At 37.5% G+C, this 24,639-nt stretch overlaps 2 protein-coding genes across 2 annotated transcripts; both read left to right on the top strand.

Annotated features, from left to right (window-relative positions):
• The first annotated feature begins 10,032 nt into the window (after positions 1-10,032).
• Positions 10,033-14,942, top strand: LOC113293270 (pre-rRNA-processing protein esf1-like). Its single transcript, XM_026541967.1, has 8 exons — positions 10,033-10,131; positions 10,476-11,068; positions 11,198-11,272; positions 11,873-12,102; positions 12,444-12,606; positions 12,799-12,927; positions 13,229-13,938; positions 14,335-14,942. Exons 2-8 carry the CDS (start codon positions 10,499-10,501, stop codon positions 14,699-14,701), a joined length of 2,244 nt encoding a protein of 747 aa, XP_026397752.1. The 5' UTR covers positions 10,033-10,131; positions 10,476-10,498; the 3' UTR covers positions 14,702-14,942.
• A 249-nt stretch (positions 14,943-15,191) lies between these two features.
• LOC113293261 (remodeling and spacing factor 1-like) lies at positions 15,192-24,464 on the top strand. Its single transcript, XM_026541961.1, has 12 exons — positions 15,192-15,303; positions 15,469-15,584; positions 16,810-16,866; positions 16,955-18,472; positions 19,534-19,699; positions 19,778-19,901; positions 20,000-20,112; positions 20,212-20,778; positions 21,223-21,552; positions 21,737-22,057; positions 22,747-22,836; positions 23,117-24,464. The coding sequence occupies exons 4-12, from the start codon at positions 17,004-17,006 to the stop codon at positions 24,131-24,133; spliced, it is 4,197 nt and encodes a 1,398-aa protein (XP_026397746.1). The 5' UTR covers positions 15,192-15,303; positions 15,469-15,584; positions 16,810-16,866; positions 16,955-17,003; the 3' UTR covers positions 24,134-24,464.
• The last annotated feature ends 175 nt before the right edge of the window (positions 24,465-24,639 follow it).

The raw sequence follows: 24,639 nt of genomic DNA, 5'->3' as shown, positions 1-24,639 counted from the left end.
AGAGTTTACATCTCAATTCCTCAATTCAATCTGCAATCAGCAAATAGGAATTTGCGACCCCGATTGAATAAGAGAAATAACTTGGACGGTATCACAAACCAATATCCAACTGTCAATCAATTCATCAACAATTCAAAGGTCGGATTCAAGAACTGATTGAACTTAACGCACAGCCTGTGATATTTCTATTATATAACAAAATATAATGCGGAAAAGAAATAACACAGACACCAGAAATTTTGTTAACAAAGAAAACCGCAAATGCAGAAAAACCCCGGGACCTAGTCCAGATTTGAACACCACACTGTATTAAACCGCTACAGACACTAGCCTACTACTAATAACTTTGGACCGGAATGTAGTTGATCCCTAATCAATCTCACATTGATCAAGGTACAGTTGCGCTCCTTACGTCTCCGAACCCCAACAGGTATCTACGCACTTGATTCCATTAGATGATCTCACCCACAACCAAGAGTTGCTACGACCCAAATTTGAAGACTTGATAAACAAATCTGCCTCCCACAGAAATACCTACGAGTTTTATTCCGTCTTTTGATAAATCAAGGTGCACATGAACCAATTGATAAACATGACTTATATTCCTGAAGAACAACCTAGTATTATCAATCACCTCACAATAATCTTAATTGTATGGAAGCGAAACAAGATATTTTGGAATCACAAACGATGAGACAAAGATGTTTGTGACTTCTTTTAATCTTACTTATCACAGATAAATCTCAAGCAAATCTTAGCGAAGACAATACTCAATCACGATAGTAGAAGTAAGATAAGAACACGCAACTACAGAGAAAATAGTTGGGTATGGATTCACAATCCCAATGAAGTTTTTAAGTCATTAACCTATAAGGTTTCGTGAAAAACCTAAGGTTAAAGGAGAATCGACTCTAGTCGCAACTAGTATCACACAGAAGGTGTGGAGATTAGGTTTCCCAGTTGCTAGAGTTTTCCCTTATATAGTTTTCAAATCAAGGTTTGCAATCCAAGTTACCTTGGTAACAAAGCATTCAATATTCACCGTTAGATGAAAACCTGATTAGACTCAAGCTAATATCTTTCAACCGTTAGATCGAACTTAGCTTGTTATACACAAATGAAATGTACCTTCATTTAGGTTTGAGTAACCGTACCTAAACGTGTACACTAGGTTGGCTCAACAGTAGTTAACCGAGGTTATCTATATGAACACTCTCATATCAACCTTATTCATCTTAACCACAACTAGTTCAAATGACTCAAATGAAACTAGTTATAGAGTTGTTCAATTGCTATATTCTCATAGAAGTATACAAGAACACAATTGAAGCAAAGTCGGTTTGATTCACTCAAATAAATTCATGAGCATTATAGCGACAGGTTGCAGATAATGCATTCCTTATTATATAAATGTATTAGTTCATGAACGAACCGATTTTAGAACTTTAACAACTCAAGTATGCATACGGGTACACATACTTAGAGTAGCCGGTCTGAGTTTGGGTTCGCCAGTATGCATACAGGTACGCATACTTCCAAACACAGCAGAAATTCCCGGACACGAACCCTTCGCCAGTACGCGTACGGGTATGTGTACTTAGGTACTCGGAATTTCACAACTAACAGGTACGCATACGGGTATGCATACATAGTTCCGGTCATGGATCACATATATGCAAGCACGCATACTATGTTCATAATCCAATGATGGTTAAGTGTTCTAAACTCTATTTCAATCATTGAAACATTCTTAGAGGATGACAATAGCTGTTTACACGAACTATTAACATCAAAGCAATTTTCAAGTTATTGAAATAATAATAACGAAACATTCCAAGTCTACACCAAATGATTGTATCACACAAACCATGTAAGATGTTACTCGACGAATTTCACATGATCATCTTTTGACTTTCGTCAAGAATATAAGATGAACTTGATTGAAGCGAAAGCTTACAAACACATATTTCGAGAAATATATAAGCGAGTTAAACTCAGCTCGAAATCTCAAATGTGCATAATCAAAAACTATATAGTAATATGACTTTTGTCTCAATATAGGAGATAAAGTAGAAATAGACTTTCCAAGTGATAGATGAGTTTTAGTCTCGACATACTTTTTGTTGATGAAGTTCCACAAGCTCTCCTTAGTAGTTCTTCGTCTTTAATTGATGAACGTCGTGAAGTCTAATGCTCAACTACACAATCTATGCTAGTCTGAGACATCACTATAAGTAGACTAGAAATCAAGACTTATAGTTTTGATCACTAACATTGACAAACAAGCTTGAGATAGCAACGCTTGCGAGTTCGACCGATCAGTGCTTTAACATCATTGTATAATGACCAAGTCCCAACACCATTCATTATAAGCAAACTTTACTTCGTATATTCTGTTTCAATGAACACTAACTTGAAAGAATAAATGATAGAAATTGAACAAGTCAAGTATGTAATTACTAACCTCGAAACAGAAGGATGATGCCTTTGTAGCTGCAGATACATATTCAAGTTCTTCTTGAGTAACTAGAGCAAGTCGAAAACGCGGGGGTACCAAAATACACCACCACTTTTTTCTTAGGAAATCTGTATCGACAAACTCAATACAACTCCGAGAGTTAAACTCAATCAAGGAATAATATCTTAGAGTTATATATTTATGTCTTGCGATTAGAACGTTTAAAGAAACAAGTCCGTGAACCTAATCACAAAGACATTACTTGGGCGGTACCAACGACCAATGTCCAAGAATCAATCAAGTCGTATCCAACAAACTAGGTTAGATGTCTCTACTATGATTGATCAACGTACAACCTATGATATCTAAATTATGAAGATAAACAATATAATTCCGAAAAAGAAATAATACAGACACCAGAAGTTTTGTTAACGAGGAAACCGTAAATGCAGAAAAACCATGGGACCTAGTCCAGATTGAATACCAAAATGTATTAAGCCGCTACAGACACTATCCAACTACCAATTAACTTCAGGCTGGAATGTAGTTGAGCCCTAAAAGGTATCCCACCGATTAAGGTACAATCGCGCTCCTTACACCTCTTGAATCCCAACAGGACTCCGCGTAATTGATTCCCTTAGATGACGTCTCACCAACTTAGAGTTGATTCAACTCAATTAAAGACTTTAAACCAAATCTGCCTCCCACAGATTAAGCCTATATAATTGATTTCATGATTATGATCGAAACGTATGATAAAAATCAAACGTATGATCAAGGTGATGGAAATCGATAACAATTTGGCAAAAGTCTAACTATCCTCAAAATTCGGACTTATGTAACCCGAAGTGCACCCTAGATTATTATGCACCTCACAAGTATAGAACTTGTGGAATCAACAAAGTCTGAGATGAAGAGAACTTTGATGATCACTATCTATATTGATCATTGGAGCAAGGTCTACAAACAATCAAGATCAGGATACTCGAGTTATTAAGAAAAATAACTGGACCTGGCTTCATGAATCCAAATGAAGTCTAGAGAAGACGACTCTAGATACAACTAGGACACACCACAAAGTAGTGTATGGATTCAAAGATCCCAGTTGCTTGGAGTTCCCCTTTTATAGACATTCAAAATATAGGTTGATTTAGGTTTAAGCAAGATAACGTTGGAACCCAGCAAACAATATCCACCGTTATATGAATCTTTGAATATGATTCACATAAACAAGATACACTCTGGTCAGGTAAAACTGTAATCGTACCGTTTACAAAGACTATGTTTGACATGGTTAGCCGAAACTAGCCGGTTTGAACTTAAAAGCTTAATCTTCATTTTCATCAACAGATAAGGCATTAACTCTGAGTCACAAACATGTGATTAATTAAGTCTAGTATTTATAAAGAATTAATCAAATGTTAATTATCTCGAAGAAATAATTTAAACACACTTGAAAGTATAATCGACATGATTAGTATATGTACGAGTACAAATACATAGTAGTTCGTGAGTAGGTTCAGCCACAGTTCGCAAACCGGTTTGGAAACTTTAAACCAAAACCGAGTTCCAGAGTTCACATAACTTTTTAGGTTTGCGTACCAGTTTGCAAACTTTTCACCAAACATTTTTTCTACAATCTGGAGATGCAAAGCTATTTTGACATAAGCTTTGAAATATGGGGTAGGATCTGATGACATAGTTATATTGACATTATCATAACATGGTGAGGCCATTTTTTCTATAAAACGCAAACGACAATGAATTTGAAGCTATTTTTTTGGTGACATGTTCCTATTATAAAGCTCTACCTTCCTACAAAAATGACAATATTTAGAAATACGAAACTTCACCATCCACAAATTTTAATTTCAAATGTTAGTCTTCAACGGTTGATATTAAAAATGGTAGATGGTAATCTTATACGCCTTAGAATTTTCTCATTTTTGGTAGGAGCATAGAGCTTTATAAGATGAACATGTCACCAAAAAAATTAGCTTCAAATTCATTGTCGCTTAGGTTTTGTAGAAAAATGGTCTTACCATGTCATGATAATGTCAATATAACCATGTCATCGAATATTTCCCCTTGGAATATAATAACTTTGCTAGTTCTTCTTTGGGGTATATTCAGAGGTCTTATATAATATAAGAGAAAAAATAGCTAAATATCTAAATATAAATAAATTAAATGGTATGTGATTTTAGAGACTGGGATATACAAAGAAAGGCTATATGATTAGACAAGTTATGTAACTCAAACCTTGTAATGTTCCTTCTTAATTAGTTTTACAAAAACTCGATCAACTGCATCAGACACCTGTACCTCCATCTGAGTTCCTATGGACATTACAATGTCCATAAAAATATAGTTTTTCTTGTGAATAGTATTGACCGAAGGCCTTTCAACCTTCGAAACAAATATTCACCCTCGGTGCAACTCTGAATCGAAGATTGTTATTCTGCTCCAATACTATGTTATCGTGGATTCATGGCGTACCAATCTAATTGTATTTGATGAATCGGGGTATTATATACCCTCGTATAATAGATCTTTGGTAATTTAATATAAATTTTGTGCTTTAAATTTTGTACTATGGATTTTTGAGGATTCATTCAATTTGAAATCTTGAATTACCATTCTTTAAATTCTAATTAACATGCCTAGAACACGTTCTTCATCTTCTACAATTCATAGACATAATCCTGCAACAGGTAAGGATGCTAACATACAACTTCTTCCTTCCAGTTCTCCTTCATCGTCACATACCTGTTCAACTTCAGTTTCTCAGGGTGATAAATACCATTGCCCCTTAAAGGGTTATGATGGGTGTACTGATGGTGTAGGTGGTCGAGGGTATGCCATTCCTTCTTTCTACACACACTTAAAAGATAAGCATTATGCAACAGAGGATTCCAAAGCACTATGTAGAGAAAGGATACGCACCATTGTTGAAGTTTTTGACGCTTGGGAGGGGGTTTTGAATCATATTCAAATGTGGTTATGTTTCAAACGTATTCACTTACATTCATGGAAGAGACCCTGTCGTTTGCATACAAGTAATGTCATAGCAGGCCCATTCAATGGGACATGTGCTAATTTCCTCATTTACAGTATTAAGACCTCGACCCAATACCGCTGAGTCAAACATTGCAGAAGTTGTTGAGGCTACATCCCTTAGACTCTCTTTGGACTTACTTGATCAAATTTTCATCAAACAAGTCCCAACTGTAGCTTGCATACCCCATCATTGCAAATTGAATTTTTTACGAGCGCTGAAGGCTACGCTTGAAAAGTCTACTTGGTTGCGTTTAATTGTGTTGCCAACTTGCACCCTTAAATTGTATACACCTACAAGTTCTGTGGAGGAACGCTCTAGTAATAGAAAGAGGCTACAAGTTCCCTCAATCAATCAAGCTCTCTCAAAGTGGAGTGAACCAGATGGTTTCCTCCTTTTCACTCAAAAGTTGTTGGAGCTATCTAAATCAAAGCCTGTAGGTAAGCCACAAAAGAAGAAATTGTAGGATGCTGTCAATTTGCAGGCTTGTCGTATGAAGTTGAGTTATGGACATTTCAGTGCAGCTATACGTGTCCTCTCCTCGAGTGGTATTGTGCCTTCCAATGATGCTACTTTAGCTGATTTACAACAAAAACATCCTTATGCACTACCACCTACATTGCCCCCATATCCTATTTCTACTACTTCATTTTCTGTTAACACTAATGCTGTCTTAAATGCTATAAAAAGTTTTTCTAGTGGCAGGGACGGTTTACGTGCACAACATCTTTTGGATGCAATAAGTGGTCCTGCAGCAGCAGTCGTAGAAGATCTTTTAATTTCCATTACCAGAGTTGTTAACTTGTTGCTTGATGGTCAATGTCCTACTGCTTTGGGAGAATTCATTGAAAGTGCTCCTTTAACTCCATTATTGAAACCTTGAGGCGGTATTAGGCCCATCGCAGTGGGTACAATATGGAGTCGATTAGTTTCTAAGCTTGTTGCATCTTCAGTTTGAAAAGAGATGGTTGTTTACTTGGGTGACCACCAATTTGGTGTTGGAATTCCTTGTGGCGGTGAAAGCATCTTGCATTCAGTTAACAGACTCTTGGAGCACAAAGGACACCTTGCAGACATGTCTATGTTGCTAATATACTTCTCTAATGATTTCAACCTTGTCGACAAATCAACTATCATCAAAGAGGTGAGAATTCAGTGTCCATCTATCTCTAAGTGGGTGGAATTCTGTTACACCAGACCTGCAAAATTGTATTATAACAATTTCACATTGTCATCATCTCAAGGTGTACAACAGGGAGACCCCCTTGGACCTTTACTCTTTGCTTTGGCTCTGAATCCATTGGTTAAGAAAATTGCGTCCCAATGCACCCTTGATCTACCGCATGGTACCTAGATGATGGTACTTTGGTAGGTGATGCAGTCGAAGTCTTTAAATCCATGAAAATTATACAATGTGAGGGTATTTGTAGGGGTTTGTATCTGAATATCAGCTAAACGGAATTGTTATGGCCTACATCTGATCCTAGAAGTTATGGTGGAAGGTGTTTTCCCCAACAACATCAGCAGACCATCATTGGGGGTTAAATTACTAGGAAGTCCCGTGAGCTTGGATTTACAATTTTATGATGATATGGTGCAATGCAGGGTTGAGAAAACAATCAGTTTAATGGATACCATTGGGAAACTTTAGGACCCTCAAAGTGAGATTTTATTGTTACGCAGCTGTACCGGAGTCTCCATGATGTACTTCACAATGCGCGCCGTACACCCACAAGCTCTGCAACAGGCTAAAGTCAGATATGATACTCACTTACTGCAGTATTTAAGACAACTAATTACGGGAGATGGTGCTGGAGTTGGTCTTTTACAACAACATATTGCTACTTTGCCGATCAAACAAGGTGGTCTAGGTGTCTACTCCATGTCTGACACTATCCATTATTGTTACCTGACATCACAACTTCAGACTTTCAATCTGCAGAAAATTATCCTCATCAGCACAACTGTCCCTGAAACAAGCTTAATATCACAACAAGTTCTACATGACTACTTGCAGGTATGTAGCTTACCCTCTTTTAACCAAAACATTAATGAAACTTCCCCGCATTCTATGAAGACCCTGACAGTACCATACTTTGATGCTGTGGTAAAAGAGATACCCGAGAAGTTTGTGATGACTGAGAGAGATTCAATACTATGGCAATGTAATAAAACTGCTCATGCTCAGGATTATTTGTTGGCTATACCTATTAGTGGACTAAATCAATGTATGGGGCCGATACAATTTGGATCTGTTTTATGTTACAGGCTGGGTATACCGCTTTTCGAAGAAAATAATCCTTGTCCCAGCTGCGACACTTTGATGGATGCTTTTGGAGATCATGCATTGCATTGTGCAAGTGATGTTGGTATTAAGTTCAGGCATGAGTCAATTCGAGACGTAATGGCTGATATTTGTTTCAAATCAGGAGTAGCAGCTCGTAAAGAAGTGTCCTTGGGGTTCCATCCAACCAATGACTCTAATTTGAGGCCGACAGATATGCTAGTATATAATTGGGAGAATGGTCGAGACACGTGCTTTGGCGTTACAGGGATCTCGCCGTTCTCAGGTGATGGCGCACATAATTTTACACCAGGCCAAGCCATCTCTAGAGAAATTACTCGTAAACGTAAGAAATACTTGGATAGATGCACGTCACTTGGTTATGAATTTTTTCTGTTTTCTTTTACCACTTTAGGTGAACTTAGTGATGAGGCGGTGGTTTTTATGAAGAGACTTAGGAATTGTTTGTCGAACCATGATATAAACGACAAGGTAGGGAGGTCTCTTTTTCACAGGTTAAGTATTGTTATTCAAAAAGGCGTTGTAGCTCAGCTTGTTGCGAGACTCCCAACCAGCTTCTTGTAAATACTTTGTTTTGCTTGTTCTTTGTAAATAAAGTTTTCTCTCTATAATAATAATAATAATAAAAAGATAGGCAGTTTTCTTTTCCAAAAGATCGGAGTAGCTATTCAAAAAGTTATTGGGGCACAATTTTTTGCTAGGCTCCCAACCCTATCCTCCACCGATATTATACCTAATTTCGATTATGATTAATAAAAGCCTTCGCGGCATCCCCTTTTTTCAAAAAAAAAAAAAGAAAAAGGAAAAAAGATTTTAAAAAAAAATAAAAAATCTTGTAAACTAGAAAAGTATAAAGAAGGAGACACAAAGTAGAGAGAAGAAGAGGGGAGAAATTCTATTCATTATCAGTATTAGATAAACATTAGAGCCTCTATTTATAGGGCAAGACACAAGGGTATCCCAATAATAAACGAGATTCACCCTAAATATTCTTAACATAATTACACGTTTATAACACTCCTCCTGATGACATTGTGTTTAAGTTAATTGCCTCGCTAAAACCTTGTCAGGAAACCCCAAAGGGACAAAACCTGAACGAAGGGAAAAGAGTACAATTGTGAGTAAACTTAGAACGGAGCTGGACGTGCATATGTTGCCTCATTAAAACTTTGACAAGGAAAAACCCAGTGGGACAAAACCTTGACGAAGGAAAAAGAGTACAACTTGATAGTCCAGTAAAATACCTTTTACTATGATGCTCCCCCTGATAAGTACTTCAGTTAAATCTTGGCTTACAAGTCTTCGAGTCGACACTTCCGAATTTCGATAAACGAATTTCTTGAATGCTGGAGATATCAATGCTTTGGTGAGAAATCTGCCAGTTGATGAAGTCTTCGTTTGTGTTAGTCTTCTAATAGTAGTGTTCTCGAGTCTTCATGCTTCTTCAAATACATTGAGGACTTGCTTCTTGGATTGCTAGATTCTCGAGGATGATTTGCAGAAATAGTTGATGTAGTTTCTTCAACAAGGTGCCAATATGCATTTACAGTACCACAAGTGTACAAAATTTGTAGTCATAGTGTTATACTTTATATGGATCAAAATGATATGCAAATTCATAGGAGATAGTTATGTTGATGTGGTCTAACAAAATGACTTAGTTAATGGTGGGAATCCACCAAATAACCAAAATTAATACAACTCCCCCTCGGATGACAACCATGTTGAATTAAATTGCGTCACTAAAACCTTTCCAATAAAAACCCAATGGGAAAAAAATATCTGGACGAAGGAAAAAGAGAACAACATCAACATTTTGAATAAAAATTCATCGTGCTGATAACGTCTTGTAAACTAGAAAAGTATAGAGAAGGAGACACAAAGTAGAGAGAAGAAGAGGGGAGAAATTCTATTCATTATCAGTATTAGATAAACATTAGAGCCTCTATTTATAGGGCAAGACACAAAAACATCCCAATAATAAACGAGATTCATCCTAGATATTCTTAACATAATAACACGTTTATAACAAAAAAAAAAAAATTTCCTTTACAACAAACGAGTGGGCTCTGAATCCTTGGGGGATGGTCGGCACTTGGCATTGGCCGGTCCAGCTAGTAGCTAGTCGGTTTTGACGGATATTCCCCGACCCGTTTTAATATCATAACCACTTTTTCTTCTAAACCCTGAATTCCCCTAAAATCCTACCATTTCGTTTCCCCTCTCTTTTCGCTGCCATTGACGCAGCTACTGCTACAGCTCTCCTGATATCGTCCTGCAATCCCTTCCTTTCCTTTCGACCTTAAGCAGGTAACAAGCTATCCTTGATCTTAATTCTCTGTGATGATTAAAGTGAGTAGTTAGTGTTTTGTGTTGAAACTTTTTAGGGCAGAGTTTTACATGAGAAGTGATGAATGTCCCAGTAATCTTAGTTCTAAGAATTCTGTTATTGGTTCTACACTGCACAATCACCTCTACATCTTTGTTTATTAATCTTTATTTGGATGTGTTTCGATTGTAAATTTCTACTGTGAAATTAAATTATTGATAATATTTGAGCAACAAACTGTTTTACTGGATATAATTATTTCTGGATTTTTTAAAGTAGAATTTGATTGTTTTTTAATGCAATTGTCTCGTGTACTCCTCGTTAGATTGCGTTGTGTTCGAACTTAAAATGGGGAGGAAAGATAAGGCTAAGATGAAAAAGAAACAAGGAGACAATGAGAAGGAAGAAGTTAAAGTTAGTGCACGGGATAGCATCGCCGCTACTGGCTCACGAAACAAGAACGAAGTGAAAGTCATAAATGATGATCGTTTTGTTTCAATGCATTCTGACCCAAGATTCCAGGCAGTTCCAAATCAACTGTCGAAGGTTACTATTGATAAGCGATTTAAGGATGTGTTGTCAAAGGGATTCTCATCCTCTTCTGCTCGTGTTGACAAGAGAGGTAAGACGAAAAACATGAACTCCGAAAACCCTCTACGCCATTACTATCGCCAGGACGAAGAAGAGAATAAGAAGAACGACCAGGAAAGTGACGACGATGATGAAAACGAGAAGAGTGGAAAGAATGAGAAAGCCAAAGTGCAAAAACATGATCGTAAGATATTGAAGTCTGACTCTGATAGTGAATCCGAGGAGACCGAATCAGCAGACGAGTTGAGCGATGATACATCGTCTTCGACTGGTTCTGATACTGATGAGGATGATGCAGGTTATTTGGAAGATGTACCTGAGGAGCCGGTGAGTTTAGGTTTCATTTTTGAGTTTTATGTACGGACAATTATGACCAAACTACTCACTGTTGAAAGCTTAATTACACCCAATTATGCATGCTTTTCTCTTCATGTAATCCTTTTTCTTTTGAAGCAGGAAGAAAACATACCTGTGATTGAGCAAGAGACTCGTAGACTGGCGATTGTTAACATGGACTGGAGTCAAGTTCGGGTGCGTAACTCTGTCTCTACACCTCTCCCTGTCTCTCATATATATATAAACGCACGACTTAGTAGTGTTATTGCCCTGCATATTTTAAGCAATTCTATCCAAATCTACAAATTGTCCTTAATTAGTATCTATGCCTCTGCGGCTCTGCCAATATGGAAACAACCAAAGAAAGTTATGACTTAAATAATTCCATCCAAGACTTTGCAGCAGATACACACGCATGCACTTGATTTCTAGGAACTTCTAGTATCAGTTCCCTAAAATTTTGATAATGTAGTTTGGATGATCTTACTGTTCACGGGAAATTTTGTAGATCTCTGAGGTTATTTATGTTTACTTAGTGTAAAGAAAGTGAGTTTCAAATTCTTGTTGGATGATGAGAAATTGTTTGGAACGTATAGTTTTGACTTTGGAGTATTAAAATATGCTCAATATATTGTTCATGTAGATTATAGACTGATCCATACAATTCTTTATTAATACTATTTCTTGTGCAAGAGAGTTATTTGTTAGTTTTCATTACTGAGATATGTTGTGTTTCTTGTCGCATGATTTTTAATACAGTTTAGTTCCATATCTGAATGTTGTGATGTTGTATAGGCTGCTGATCTATTTGTAGTGATGAGTTCCTTTCTTCCTAAAAGTGGGAAAATTGTGTCTATTGCTGTGTATCCATCTGAGTTTGGGCTTAAGCGTATGGAAGAGGAAGCAGTGAAGGGTCCAGTTGGTTTATTTGATGATGGCAAAGAGAAGAGTGACGACGACGACGATGATGGTGATGATGAAATTGACGAAGAAAAGTTGCGTGCTTATGAGAAAAGTCGCCTAAGGTAATCACATAACTGCAAAAGGCGCCTATTTCCATGTTCTTACTTCCAATTATTTATTTTTTATTTTTTTTATATTTTTTTTTTGTGTGTGTTATATATCCTGGAGTTAATATTATAATCATAGCTGTTTCTTAATTTGGAAATGCCAATTAGTTTCCGTTCCGCATTCGTGGTGTTGATACTACTTCTACTAGTAGGCACATCATAATGCTTCCAGCTTCTTAACGAGCTTTCTTTGGCCTTACTACATTGTATTTCTGGATATCTTTATATGCTATCTACAATCATTTGAACAAGTTCGATATATCATTGGTTAAGTTATTGTGTATGTTTAATTTCAGGTATTATTATGCGGTTGTGGAGTGTGATTCGAGCGATACGGCAGATTACCTGTACAAAAATTGTGATGGTATTGAATTCGAAAGAACATCAAATGTGTTGGATCTGCGGTTTATACCCGATTCTATGGAATTTAAGCATCCCCCGAGGGACATCGCTACAGAGGTACTATTCTTTGACTTTTTTTTTTTGTTTTTGAACCAACTTATGAAGCGGAACAGTGTTACATATATACATGCTTCTGAAATATTCTGTTATTACGGTGTTTCACTTCTAAGACTAGATAACTTTTCAGTTGATGTGTTAGTTGTTTCACTGGTAGAATATTAATGCTCAGTTGTTGTTTTTTCACTTCAGGGACCTACGAACTATGAAGGTATAGATTTTCAAACTCGTGCACTGCAGCATAGCAACCTTGAACTTACGTGGGACGAAGATGAGCCACAACGTATTAAGGCCCTGAAACGAACTTTCAATGCTGACCAGGTTGGTGATTATTGTTACGATCCTATTGCTGAAGTGATTTGGTTTGGTTTAGTAACTTTGAATTTTACAAGACATTCGAGGTATTAAACTAGTTTGTGTAATTTAATGATTAAAGTCGCCTTGTGGGTTTCTAGTCCATGTATAATTATGTAGGGACTAGTCATTTCATGATAATCTGAGTATTTAAATTCTGCGCGGGACGAGAATGAGATGCTTAATTAAAGTCCCATTTAAATTTTCCCTAGCATTAGCTATATACTTATTCCTAATGCTACACTGACAAGTGATGTCACTTCTATAGCTTGCTGAATCGGAGATGAATGCGTATTTAGCTTCTGATGTAAGCGATGATGATGATGATGAAGATGAGATCGACGCTCAGGATGACCAATCCAAAGAAAAGCTTACCAAAGCAGAGAAGTATCGGGTTCTCTTTGAGAAGGGTGATGAGGGTTCAGATGGAGGAGATGATGATGAGGATGGGAACAAGGATATGGAGGTTACTTTCAATACTGGATTAGAAGACTTAAGTAAGCGCATTCTTGAGAAGAAAAAGGACAAGGAGTCCGAAACAGTGTGGAATCAATATCTTAGAAAGAAGAGTGAGAAAAAGAAGGCAAGAAAGAACTTTTCTAAGCACTCATCGGAGGATGAGAGTAGTGGCAGTGGTCGAGATGAAGCTGAACAGGATGACTTTTTCATTGACGAATCTTCAGTTAAATTCAGTAAGAGGGGTAAAAATAATCGCAAGGAAAAGCAGCTTGAAGATACAGAAAAGGAACATGAAGCCAGCAAAGCGGAACTGGAATTACTTCTTGCTGATGACCAGGAGGCAAACAACGGTTTAAAGGGATATAATATTAAACGTAACAAAGCTAAAGGGAAAAAGGGGAACAAGGAAGATCCATCCGAAGACAAAATACCCGCGGCTGATTACACTGATCCTCGATTTCAAAATCTGTATAAATCTCCTCTTTTTGCGTTGGATCCTACAGATCCACAGTACAAAAGGTATGTAGCTTGCTTTACACACCCACTAATAAGTTCTCCAGTACCAGATATATTCAATATATATACACATTTGAATGCTGAATCAAATCCTGTTCAATATATTCCTAACTAGACGAATTAAGCTGTTCCTTTTGATGACAAGTCATTCTTGAGCATTGGAAGGGCTGTAACCCTTACTGGGTTGTGATCATCAGATAGAGTAGAACTCTGCATAAGTATATGCCCCAGAGGTGCATAGCATGCACTTGTCCCACTGTTCTATGTGTGTCGTTTACTATATACAACATGGGACCATGTCGTGTAGCCAAGCTAGTCTTCTTCTCGTTGAACTGTATTTATATCAGTTTGGTTTTCTGAAATATTTCTAATGGACAAGAATTTGGATGGATATTGCAGAAGTGCAGCTTATGCTCGTCAAGTGGGAGCACAGAAGCAAAATGGTGTCCATGGAGATTTAGGCAACGGGGAAGAATTGACACCACAAGTTCAATTGTCCTCAGACAACTCTGTGCCCGGCAAAAAGGTGGAGGATGACTTGAAATCTGAGGAAATGCCAAGTTCTTCAAAGAAAGAGAAGCTCGAGCTTTCATCCTTGGTCCGATCTCTTAAGAGGAAGTCTCAACAAGCTCAAATTCCGTCTTCCTCTGATAAACGTTCTAGAAAAAACTCAGAATCCAAACCGCATGGTATATCGAGTAACAACAATGAGGATAACGGACTTTCATCCATGGTTCATTCTATCAAGAGAAAGATCAAGAAATGAGAAGATTGACATGGAGTAGCCATTCCATCTCCATGTAGCTTCCGACATCTCTTAGGGATCCTCAAATTTTTGTGTCCTTTCGATTTTTTCTGTCATGTATGACCCTCCTCATGGATAGAAAACTCTAGGTCTGAAGGCAGTTGTTGCCAGAATTTTTGTTCTCCTTCTTCATGAATTCTGCAAAGCAGAAAGTTTCAGTTTTATTTATTTACTTGATGAATGATACAACATGCGATGAGTTTTTTTTTTTTATGAAATTCAAGTATTATGGAATTTACATGGTCGACCACAAAACTGCTGAGAAATAATTATGTACACAAAAAAGGGTCAAAGCGGAGTTGCCTAGAAAGAAAGGAAGAAAGTAATCCGGATTCCTGACCTGCCGAAGGTCGTATTTTCGTTAGCGTGCCACGTGGGCCACTACATCCCTTATTTTTTAAGCATCGATCGAAACGCTGGGTTTATTAAAACCCGATCCGTTTTATCACATTCCCTTTCCTTTTCTTTTCTGTAGAAGAGGAGTTCCTCCAGACGGCTAATAATAACAAGAGATCTCGGGCGGGCTTACAGCAGAAAGAAGAAGAAGAAGCAAGAAGAAGAAGGTAGATCGATAATCTGAGAAATCTGAACATCGTTTAGTATAACCAAAACAGCCAACAAGAGCTTCTAAATCTTCTCTTGAAACTAACCCAAAGAAAAAATCCAACAGAAAATACAAACTCTCATGTCTTAAATAATCTATTAATTATTCTAAAACCACATTTCAGGGTAGAAGAGTAAAGCAGATAATCTATTAATTATCCTTGCTTTTTCTTTTTCATCTTCACTTTTTCTTACTTGGTGGTGGTGGTGGTTGCTGCACAAGATTCGATGGTATTCTGAGGTTAGTTACTCCGTCTCTCTGTATATGTTCTTTTTGTCCATTTTGGTTGTCTTGAGGGAGTTTTTTTAAGCTCAAGTTCGTCTTTTTTGTTGTTGTTGTTTTGTTGATAGAAACTTAGAACCTGGAAATTTAGTACATTTGATGTTTTTAGATTTAATTGTATAGCCCGATGTAGTGAAGTTAGGGTTTTGATCTATGTGACAATGTGGTTATATTATGCATAAGTGGAGATTAATCAATCTTTATTGCACTTCAAATGCACGGAATATGGTAATACTTCCGCTGGATTTCTGGAGAATTCTTAATAATTTTACGGTAAGGCGGTTTGGAGCTGTTCTCGTTGTTCCATTGTCTTATAAGTAGTTGGTTGTTTTATGGTGATGGCTGTAGTTTCTCTCGAAATGGTGGAGAGTGGATCTGCGACTTAGTTGATGACTTGATTCTTGTTTTTGTTGTTAGCATCTTGTTATAGTCTCTTTAGAATGTGGAACTTGGAAGTTTTTCAATGGTTGGTGAACTCTGTGACACAGTGCACTGAGTTACAGCTCGTAGAATCCATGACTTGATCACCTGCACTTGATATGTTATTGTCATATCACCACTTATCATACTCTATTTCTAGTTTCTACCGTGGTACTGTGTAAACTCTGAAATGTAAGGGGTTTTTATACGCCTAAGAATCTGCACACCTTTTATCGTAGTACTTTGCTGATTGTTCTATGGATTGCACCTAAACAATTGTGGCCCAAGCTTATGCAAATTTGAATTTTGGTGTGAGAACTCTCAGCACTATCTGGTGGATATTCAAATTTTGGAAGTCTGAAAAATGCCTGAGTAGTCAGTTTTATGCAGATTGAATTTTTAATTTTATTTGAAGTTTAGATCTATATATGGAGACACATGGGTTGTGAAAGTATTGTGAAATTTCACAGCTTTTTGCCTCCTTTGTTAAAAGCTCAATTCAAACTTCAATCAGAACCTAACGTTCATCCCGTCAGAGTTTATGTTTGGCTCATGATACAATTTACAAAGCTCAACCGTAGTAAGTGAACCCCGAAATTTTTTGTTTTAGAATGTGCAAGTGTATGTACCTCCTTAGTCATTTTCTTGGTGTCGTATGCCCACTTCTTGTTTTGGTATTGATAAGTCATTAATGTTTGTTACCGCTCTCTCTTGTGAACTACCTACCATCTATTACTAATCCTCTTTGTCATGTCTCTCGCAGGAATGTCAAGATACACCTGAACACCTTCAAACTAGGACTGTTTCCTCTCTTAAAAAGGTGACCATGTTTTTTGATCTGCTATTGCTGATAATCAGGACGGAGCTCTATATTGCTCACTGACTTGAAGTTTTTATTTGTATTACAGATCTAAGTTGTAAGCTGTTTAGATATCCAGATATATTTTAGGCTGAGTTATGGATGTTACTTCCCCAATTCAGGAAAATTGTCTCATAGAAAAGCGTCCGGGCACTAAGCAAGAAGTTGGGGATCAAACACATGAATTCAGCTTTGGGAATGGACAAACTGAAGCTGTGGACTCTTCTTCTTCGACAAAGGAAAATGGTCTCAGAATGGATAACTTAAGCTCACTCAATATTTTGGAACAGAAACATGATTGTGGCTCTGAAGATGTACATCACGACACAAATTCTTCTCAGACAAAAGAAAATGGCCTCAAAATTACAAGCACAATTCTTGAACAGAGCATTCTGAATCAAAAAATTGAATCCAGAGTGGGAGAGGAACAAACTGCAGCTATTGAGTTCACTTTTACTAAGCAGAGTTCAAGCCTTGAACAGATTGTTCTGGATAAGAAAGAAAAATCTACCATTGAAGATTCACAGGTTACTGTCGTTGATGTCACTATTCCTCCAATTAAGAGTTCAAGCTCTCAGCAGAACATTCTGGAACAAAAGCAGGAATCTGATTTTCAAGTTGTGCAAAGTGAAGCGATAGATGTAGCTTGCCCGACTCAGGAAAATAGTCTTACAATTAACACCAAAGAAAATGTCACTGGAGATGTACAATGTGATACAAATTCTTCTCGGACCAAAGAAAATGGCCTTGTAACAACAAACTCAAGTCTTGAGCAGAGCATTCTGGATCAAAAAGATGAAACTGGTGTGGGAAATGAACAAACTGCAGCTATTGATTTAACTTTGCCAGCGCGGGAAAATGGTACTCTGCAATGTTCAAGCATTAAACAGAGCATTTTGGATCAAAAGCAAGAATCTACTGCTGAAGATGTAAAGATTATGAGTGATGTCACTTTACCAACACAAGAAAATAGTTCTCTGGTTAAGAGTTCAGGCCATGAACAGAACATTCTGGAACAAAAACAGGAATCTGGTTTTGAAGCGGTGCAACATGAAGCGATCGACATAGCTTCTCCAATTCTGGAAGATAGTCTTAGAATTAAGAATCCAAGTCCTGATCAGAACTTGGTGGAACAAAAACTAGAACCTGACAATGGAGATGGACAAAGTGAAACTCCGCCCTCCAAATTTGCAGGACATGGTATTGGTGAGAATGAACTCTTGGAGACTCCTAATTTGAGCAAGAATGTTGAAGTGTCTGAGCCTAAGAGACACGGGGGTTCCCCAAACTCGAAAAAGAAAAAACATGCAGTAAGATCTGCTCTTAGTAGCCCTAGAGTTCTTCGGTCTAGGTTACGTGACACATCTAAGGCACCTGATCCAGTTGTTGTCTCTGAAAATATCAATACTGAAGTAGCTAAAACAAGAAAAAAGAGGAAAAGAACAAATAAAACGTTGGACAACGTATTTGAAAAAACTAAGAAGCGCGTAAGATACTTGCTGAATAAAACAAACTATGAGCATAGCCTGATTGAAGCTTATTCTGGTGATGGCTGGAAAGGATTAAGGTTCGTATTTGGTACGCTTATATTGATGCATTATTTTGTACTGCAGAGTCATCTAGAGTTTCTTTCCACTTATCTTATGAGTTTTCTCACTGCAGGTTTTATCTGTTTTTGACTTTGTTATTATGTATTGCAGTTCTCCTTTTTAATTTCTAACCATGATGTCAACTCAATAGTAGTTTCTTTTCATATTGAAAATTCACAAACAGTTTTGGTGACAGCTGTATTGCAAATTTTGCAACTGTTTCTTTGAAGTCCCAAATTTCTGAAAACTACCAGGTGTTACATGTGTTGCACGTGGTTTTAGACATAGAATCATTTCTTCTCATTAAGGTTAACATAAAAGAAATTGGAAAATCTTGTGGATGACCATAACATAGAGGTGAGTAAGTGTGCTGTTTTCGGACCTCATTAGAGATTTAGAAAATTCAGAAGATGTGGAAGTTTCCGCAGAATTAGTGCTGAGACGCATTAGACACCATTTATGTTTGAAGAAGTGACAAATTAACGTGAAAAGCATTCGTTGCCCTTTGTCACACAACTAATTATAATTTTCTGATTCATACGTGCTCAACTAATATTCTTTAACTGTTGATCCACATATAACAATTGAACATGTTGGTTCCATATGTTGATGTGAGTGGAAACATGTTACGTTTTGTTCCATTGATTTTTTGATTTCTTGACAGGTCTTTTCGTTCTGTCTTATGGTTTATAGTTTCAGTATCCCTTTTATAAGTTTTACATAAGATAACTTAATATTGGTAGGTCATGATCCTGGAGTATGTGTGACTCATAAAATTATCTTAGTTATTCTTGGTATGTGTACCCCTGACTGGTTTGTTTTATAGTTTGCTCGATACTGATGAAGGAAGATTGTTTCCTATTGTTTCTCCATTGCTTTTTGTTAGTAAGGAGGGAGCTTGATCTATAGTAATTTTTATCCGAGCTTCTCTAGATCTCTCACTACTCTTTACCCTATGCATTACCATTAGGAACTTACTTATGATTGAAGAGAAGGTTATTTATATTTTGCGAACCTAACTCGTTTCATATATTTGCAGCGCTGAAAAAGTAAGACCAGAGAAAGAGCTTCAACGTGCCACTGCTGAAATTTTACGGTGTAAACTGAAAATCCGTGATATGTTTCAACATATTGAATCTTTATGTGACGAAGGAAAATTTCAAGAATCGCTGTTTGACTCTGATGGGGAGATTGACAGTGAGGATGTATGCAAACTGTCTTTATCTCAATAGCTTTATTCACTCTATTCTATAACTGACGTCTTACTTGTTCCAATTTGGCAGATCTTTTGTGCTAAATGCGGGTCAAAGGAGTTGTCTACTGATAATGACATTATACTCTGTGATGGATTTTGCACCCGTGGTTTTCATCAGAAGTGTTTGGATCCCCCCTTGTTGAATGAAGAAAGTAAAACTCAAACCACGTTTGTGATACAAGTGCTATGTTCAGTTTGATATTTTTGTACGAGTGCAGATCTATACCATCTCTTTAATTTTGTCTTGCAGTTCCTCCTGGAGATGAGGGTTGGCTCTGCCCAGCATGTGATTGTAAAGCGGATTGTATCGATTTGCTTAATGACAACCTAGGAACCGATCTATCGATTGAGGATAACTGGGAGGTGAGCTACGAAGCATTTAGTGTTTTATCTGTTTGTTTTCTCTGACCAACTGCCCTATTGATCAAGCCCACCCCTGTATTACTCTTTTTCCGTATGCAGAAGGTTTTTCCTGAAGCAGCTACGACAACAGCTGGAAATAAATTGGAGGACTACCTCGGCTTACCATCAGATGACTCTGAGGATGATGATTATGACCCTGATAGGCTAGACTTAGATGAGCAAAAAGACGAGGAAGGCTCAAGTTCTGATGAATCTGATTGTTCTTCTGCATCTGATGACGCGGAGGATTTACCCCAGAAAGATCCATACTTAGGGCTTCCCTCTGATGATTCGGATGATGATGATTATAATCCTGATGCTATGGATGTTGATGAACAAGTTAATAAAGATGAAAGTTCTTCCTCAGGTTTTTCATCCGACTCTGGAGACTCTGCTCCATTAAGTGATGATGGTAAAGGGTCTTTAGGCGGAGATGAAGTTCGGATGCCTTCTTCAGTAGACGGTCCCAATCCTCTCCATGGCTCTGATCACCAAGGTCCTAAAAAGATTAAAGGAAAGAAAGAGACAATACATCCTGAGTTGAGATCCATACTTGAGCAAGGAGATGCTTCACCTGTATCAGGAAAACGGAACCGCAAACAGTTTGACTATAAAAAGTTGCACGATGTAAGATTCTTCTCAGTCTTGCATCTGTTTGATGCTTTTGCAGTGTTTATCATATTCAGCAGTTTATGTCTCGCTTTGATTAGGAAAAGGTCGTTCACATATGCAGCTATTCATGCTTTTGATCGTGTTATTCTTATAACAATTTTGGTGAACTCCTACTGGTTAGCACACTGAACAAGTTAAATTAACTGATTAAGAGATGAGAACAAAAAATAATTAAAATGGCGGATAACTTTCTCTTAGCTACTTGAAAGCATGGCTGACCATTGATTATGTGGTTTAAAATTTATACTGCTAATGTTTTCCCTCTCAGCCCTTCAACTCCTTGTGGTCAACAAACTGGCAAACCCAAGCATGATTACATGATGTATATTTTATGCTACTTAACAGTTTTTACCTTGGCAACCTCTTGCTGATCTTTTTTTCCCCTTCCTTTTCATGCAGGAGACCTATGGAAATGTTTCTTCTGATTCAAGTGATGATGAAGACTGGGTGAATGCAGACGGAGTGGGTGAAGGGAAGAATAGTGGTGGTGGAAATGAATCTGTTTTATCTCCTAAAGAAAACTCTAGAACTTCGAGAAGTGGATCAAATTCCAAAACCACAAAAAATAGTTCAAAAAAGAAAGAAAATGATCAAGAAAGAACCCACCAGAAACTGGATTTTGAAAATGCAAAGAATATAGTATCTGTTTCACTTAAAGAGGGGAAGGAGCCCGATCTTAGTAAGAAAAGAGCGCCAGCATCTAAAAGACGTGGAAAAGCTGTGGCTCAGGTATTTAATATTTTTCAATTTTGCAACTTATATCAAGCGAGACCTGAAAGGACGGCACCGGCAGCAAGTGCATGTAGCAACTTCTAATGTTATCCTTCTCGCAATTGTCAAATCTATGTAAGTTATGTTTTTCTTCCTTAGGCATCTTTTACTTATCTATTTTCATCATGCCATGATTATACAGGAGACCCACGTATCGTCTGATTCACGTGAACATGAAGACTTGGTGGATGCAGATGGGATGTGGAATAAAAAGGATGTCCATGGAAAAGAATCAGTCTTATCTTCAAATGAGAATTTTAAAACTCCAGGAAGTGGAGAGAAAACCAAAAACGCTAGTACTTTAAAAAGAAAGTCAGATTACAAGGAGAAAATATCCGCAAAGAAACTGAAATTTGGAGGTGCAAAGAATACAGCATTTGGTTCAGGAAATCAAAGTTTGGAAGCTGATAGTATTGAGAAAAGGGCATCAGCTGCTACAAAACTTGGAAAAGCTGTTGCTCAGGTAATATCTGATACATAGCTTTAGAAATATCATCCGTTTTTACCTTTACATCTGCTTTTTACCTGATCAAATTATTTCAACATTCAGGTTCTACACTGTCACTGCAAAATTTAGGTTCTTAGCTTTGATGTTTTTTCTCAGAATTCAGTTAGTTAATCACCTTTTAGAATTCCTATATCCAGTTTCGATGTATGCATATACTGTTTGATTCCTTGGTATATTCATCATTTTTTCGCAAAAAGAAAAACAACAGACATTAAAGTAGACGTAAAAACTTGGAGTTAGTGGACATTATTTTCCTTTAATATATAAATCTGAAGTCCAGGTAATTAGTTAACAAAATTTACCTGTACAATAAGGATTTGTTTGTTGGCTGTATACTTGTCAGATTCTGGTAAGCCTAACCCTTGGGCAATATGTCCTATGATTCCTAATAGTGGCGAACCAAACATGATTGACCATGTTACAGTGACGAGTTGTCATCCTTCACTTACTTGGGGAAAATAGTATGAAAAAATTTCTGGCTCCCTAGCCAGTAGCCACAACTGATGCCTGTTAATAATCTCAAGTGTCGTGCTTATGCTTATAATGTTAAGTGCATTAGTAACATTTTGGAGTTCTACCAATTTGTTAGCACTTCCTTCCCTTTAAATGTTTCCTGAAATATGCGGTGGCAATTGTGTATGCAGAGGCTCTTTGAAGCATTGAAGGAAAATGAGTATCCAACGCCGGAAGCAAAGGAAAAATTGGCAGAAGAATTAGGACTCACTGTCCGACAGGTCTCCTCTTTCTCTAATGTTCCCTTCCAATTAGAGATACAATATTTGTATGGAACTTTCATATTTCCCCGGGGATTTTACGAATCTATAACTAAGAATTTTAGGAAACTTGAATTCGTTGGTGTGTTTGTTGGCTACATGCAAGCAATTCCTTCTTTTGAATTCTTCAATGCAACCAATCTATAATTATGAACACCATGAAATCTTGTAATCCACATCCAAAACCCTGCATCACACCATCACATTGTTCATGCTGACTCTTTTTATTTTATGGATATAGGTCAATAAATGGTTTAATAACACTCGTTGGAGCTTGCGCCATGCAAGTGGTAAAAAAGATAAAGCTTCTCCAAGCAAAATCAAGCTCGTCCAAGCAAATGGAAAAAACTCTGACACTGAACAAAGCAACCTGCCCAATAGTGATGCTATTACGAATGTTATGCCAGATCAAGAACCAGGTTCAGCAGCTATTGATAATGCTGGTAAAAGAGATAAAGCTTCTCCAAGCAAAAACAAGCTTGCCCAAACAAATAGAAAAACTGGCAAGGGTAAACAAAAGAACGTTCTCGGTAGTAATGCTGTGTCAAATGTTAAGCAGGAAAGAGAACTGGGTTCTGCAGTTAATGGCAAAGCTGCTAAAAGAGATAATAAAGCTTCTCCAAGCAAGAACAAGCTTGCTCAAACAAATGGAAACGGTGCTAAGGCAAAAGAAAAGAAAATTCCTGGCAGAGTTGCTGTTTCGAAAGCTACGCAGGAACAAGACCCAGGTTCCCCAATTAATAACAAGGCCGTTGCAACTGAAAATTCACTCAGCTCAAAGCTGAGAAGAAACAAAAGAAGAAAAAGTGACGTGGAAGATAAAACATTGACGGAGATGCAAACACCAGGAAGAAGTAGCCAAAGAAACACAAAGCAGGAGGCGACTCGCACACAGGAGGTTCAAACACCAGCAAATCACAAACACCTCCAAGAAGAAGTAGCCAAAGAAACACCTCCAAGAAGAAGTAGCCAAAGAAACACAAAGCAGGAGGCTACTCAGAAGCAGGAGGTTCAAACACCAGTAAAACCTAGTAGACCAGCAGGTCCCAGCAAATCACCAACACCTCCAAGAAGAAGTAGCCAAAGAAACACAAAGCAGGACGCGACTCAGACGCAGGAGGTTCAAACACCAGCAAAACCTAACAAGCCAACAGGTTCCAGTAAATCACAAACACCTACAAGAAGAAGTAGTCGAAACACAAAGCAGGAGGTGACTCAAACGCAGGTTAGGACTAGAAGTAGAAGATCAATTGGGTGAAATAGGTGTAGGAAAGATATCCAATGTTGAATTCCATGTAATTTTTGGTTGGCAGTTTTTGGCCTCTTGCACTAGTAGTTGCAGAGTAGATTCATCCATCCCATCTTATTTCTCATGGGATCCTGCTATTTGTTAGCAGCCTAGAATCCCGTGGAGACATTTTTACAGGTTTTGAATGCGTACAAGTCAATATTGATATGCATTTAAAAATTTTAATCTCTTGTACCGTTAGTGAACTCCCATGTCTTGGTCGCCTTATTGTACCGTTGAGTGATGTGTTTCAACTCTGTTTACTGTAGTAGTCATTCTGATCGTCTTTTATTCTCATGCACGTTCACACTCCATATACAAAAAGTTCCTGTAAAGCCGGGCTGCTAGCTTTAAATTGTTAAGGGTCCATGTTTGCTTGTAAAAGTATATCATAGAATCCATAATCTGATTTGTTTTGCTGGCTAGCAAACAAATGAAACGAAAACACTGAACACAGATTTGACTCATCTGAGTGA

The sequence above is a fragment of the Papaver somniferum genome, chromosome 1 (genome assembly GCF_003573695.1).
Source record: "Papaver somniferum cultivar HN1 chromosome 1, ASM357369v1, whole genome shotgun sequence".
NCBI lineage: Eukaryota > Viridiplantae > Streptophyta > Magnoliopsida > Ranunculales > Papaveraceae > Papaver > Papaver somniferum.
The sequence above is the reverse complement of the archived record's forward strand: the minus strand, read 5'-3'. Positions and strand labels throughout refer to the sequence as shown.

Excerpts from the sequence above, each read along its gene's own strand:
- LOC113293270 (XM_026541967.1), top strand. The coding sequence starts at position 10,499 with ATGGGGAGGAAAGATAAGGCTAAGATGAAAAAGAAACAAGGAGACAAT. Across the intron at positions 11,273-11,872 it reads TGGACTGGAGTCAAGTTCGG|GCTGCTGATCTATTTGTAGT; the intron begins GTGCGTAACTCT and ends GATGTTGTATAG. Across the intron at positions 12,928-13,228 it reads GAACTTTCAATGCTGACCAG|CTTGCTGAATCGGAGATGAA; the intron begins GTTGGTGATTAT and ends TCACTTCTATAG.
- LOC113293261 (XM_026541961.1), top strand. The coding sequence starts at position 17,004 with ATGGATGTTACTTCCCCAATTCAGGAAAATTGTCTCATAGAAAAGCGT. Across the intron at positions 18,473-19,533 it reads GATGGCTGGAAAGGATTAAG|CGCTGAAAAAGTAAGACCAG; the intron begins GTTCGTATTTGG and ends ATATATTTGCAG. Across the intron at positions 22,837-23,116 it reads TAGGACTCACTGTCCGACAG|GTCAATAAATGGTTTAATAA; the intron begins GTCTCCTCTTTC and ends TTATGGATATAG.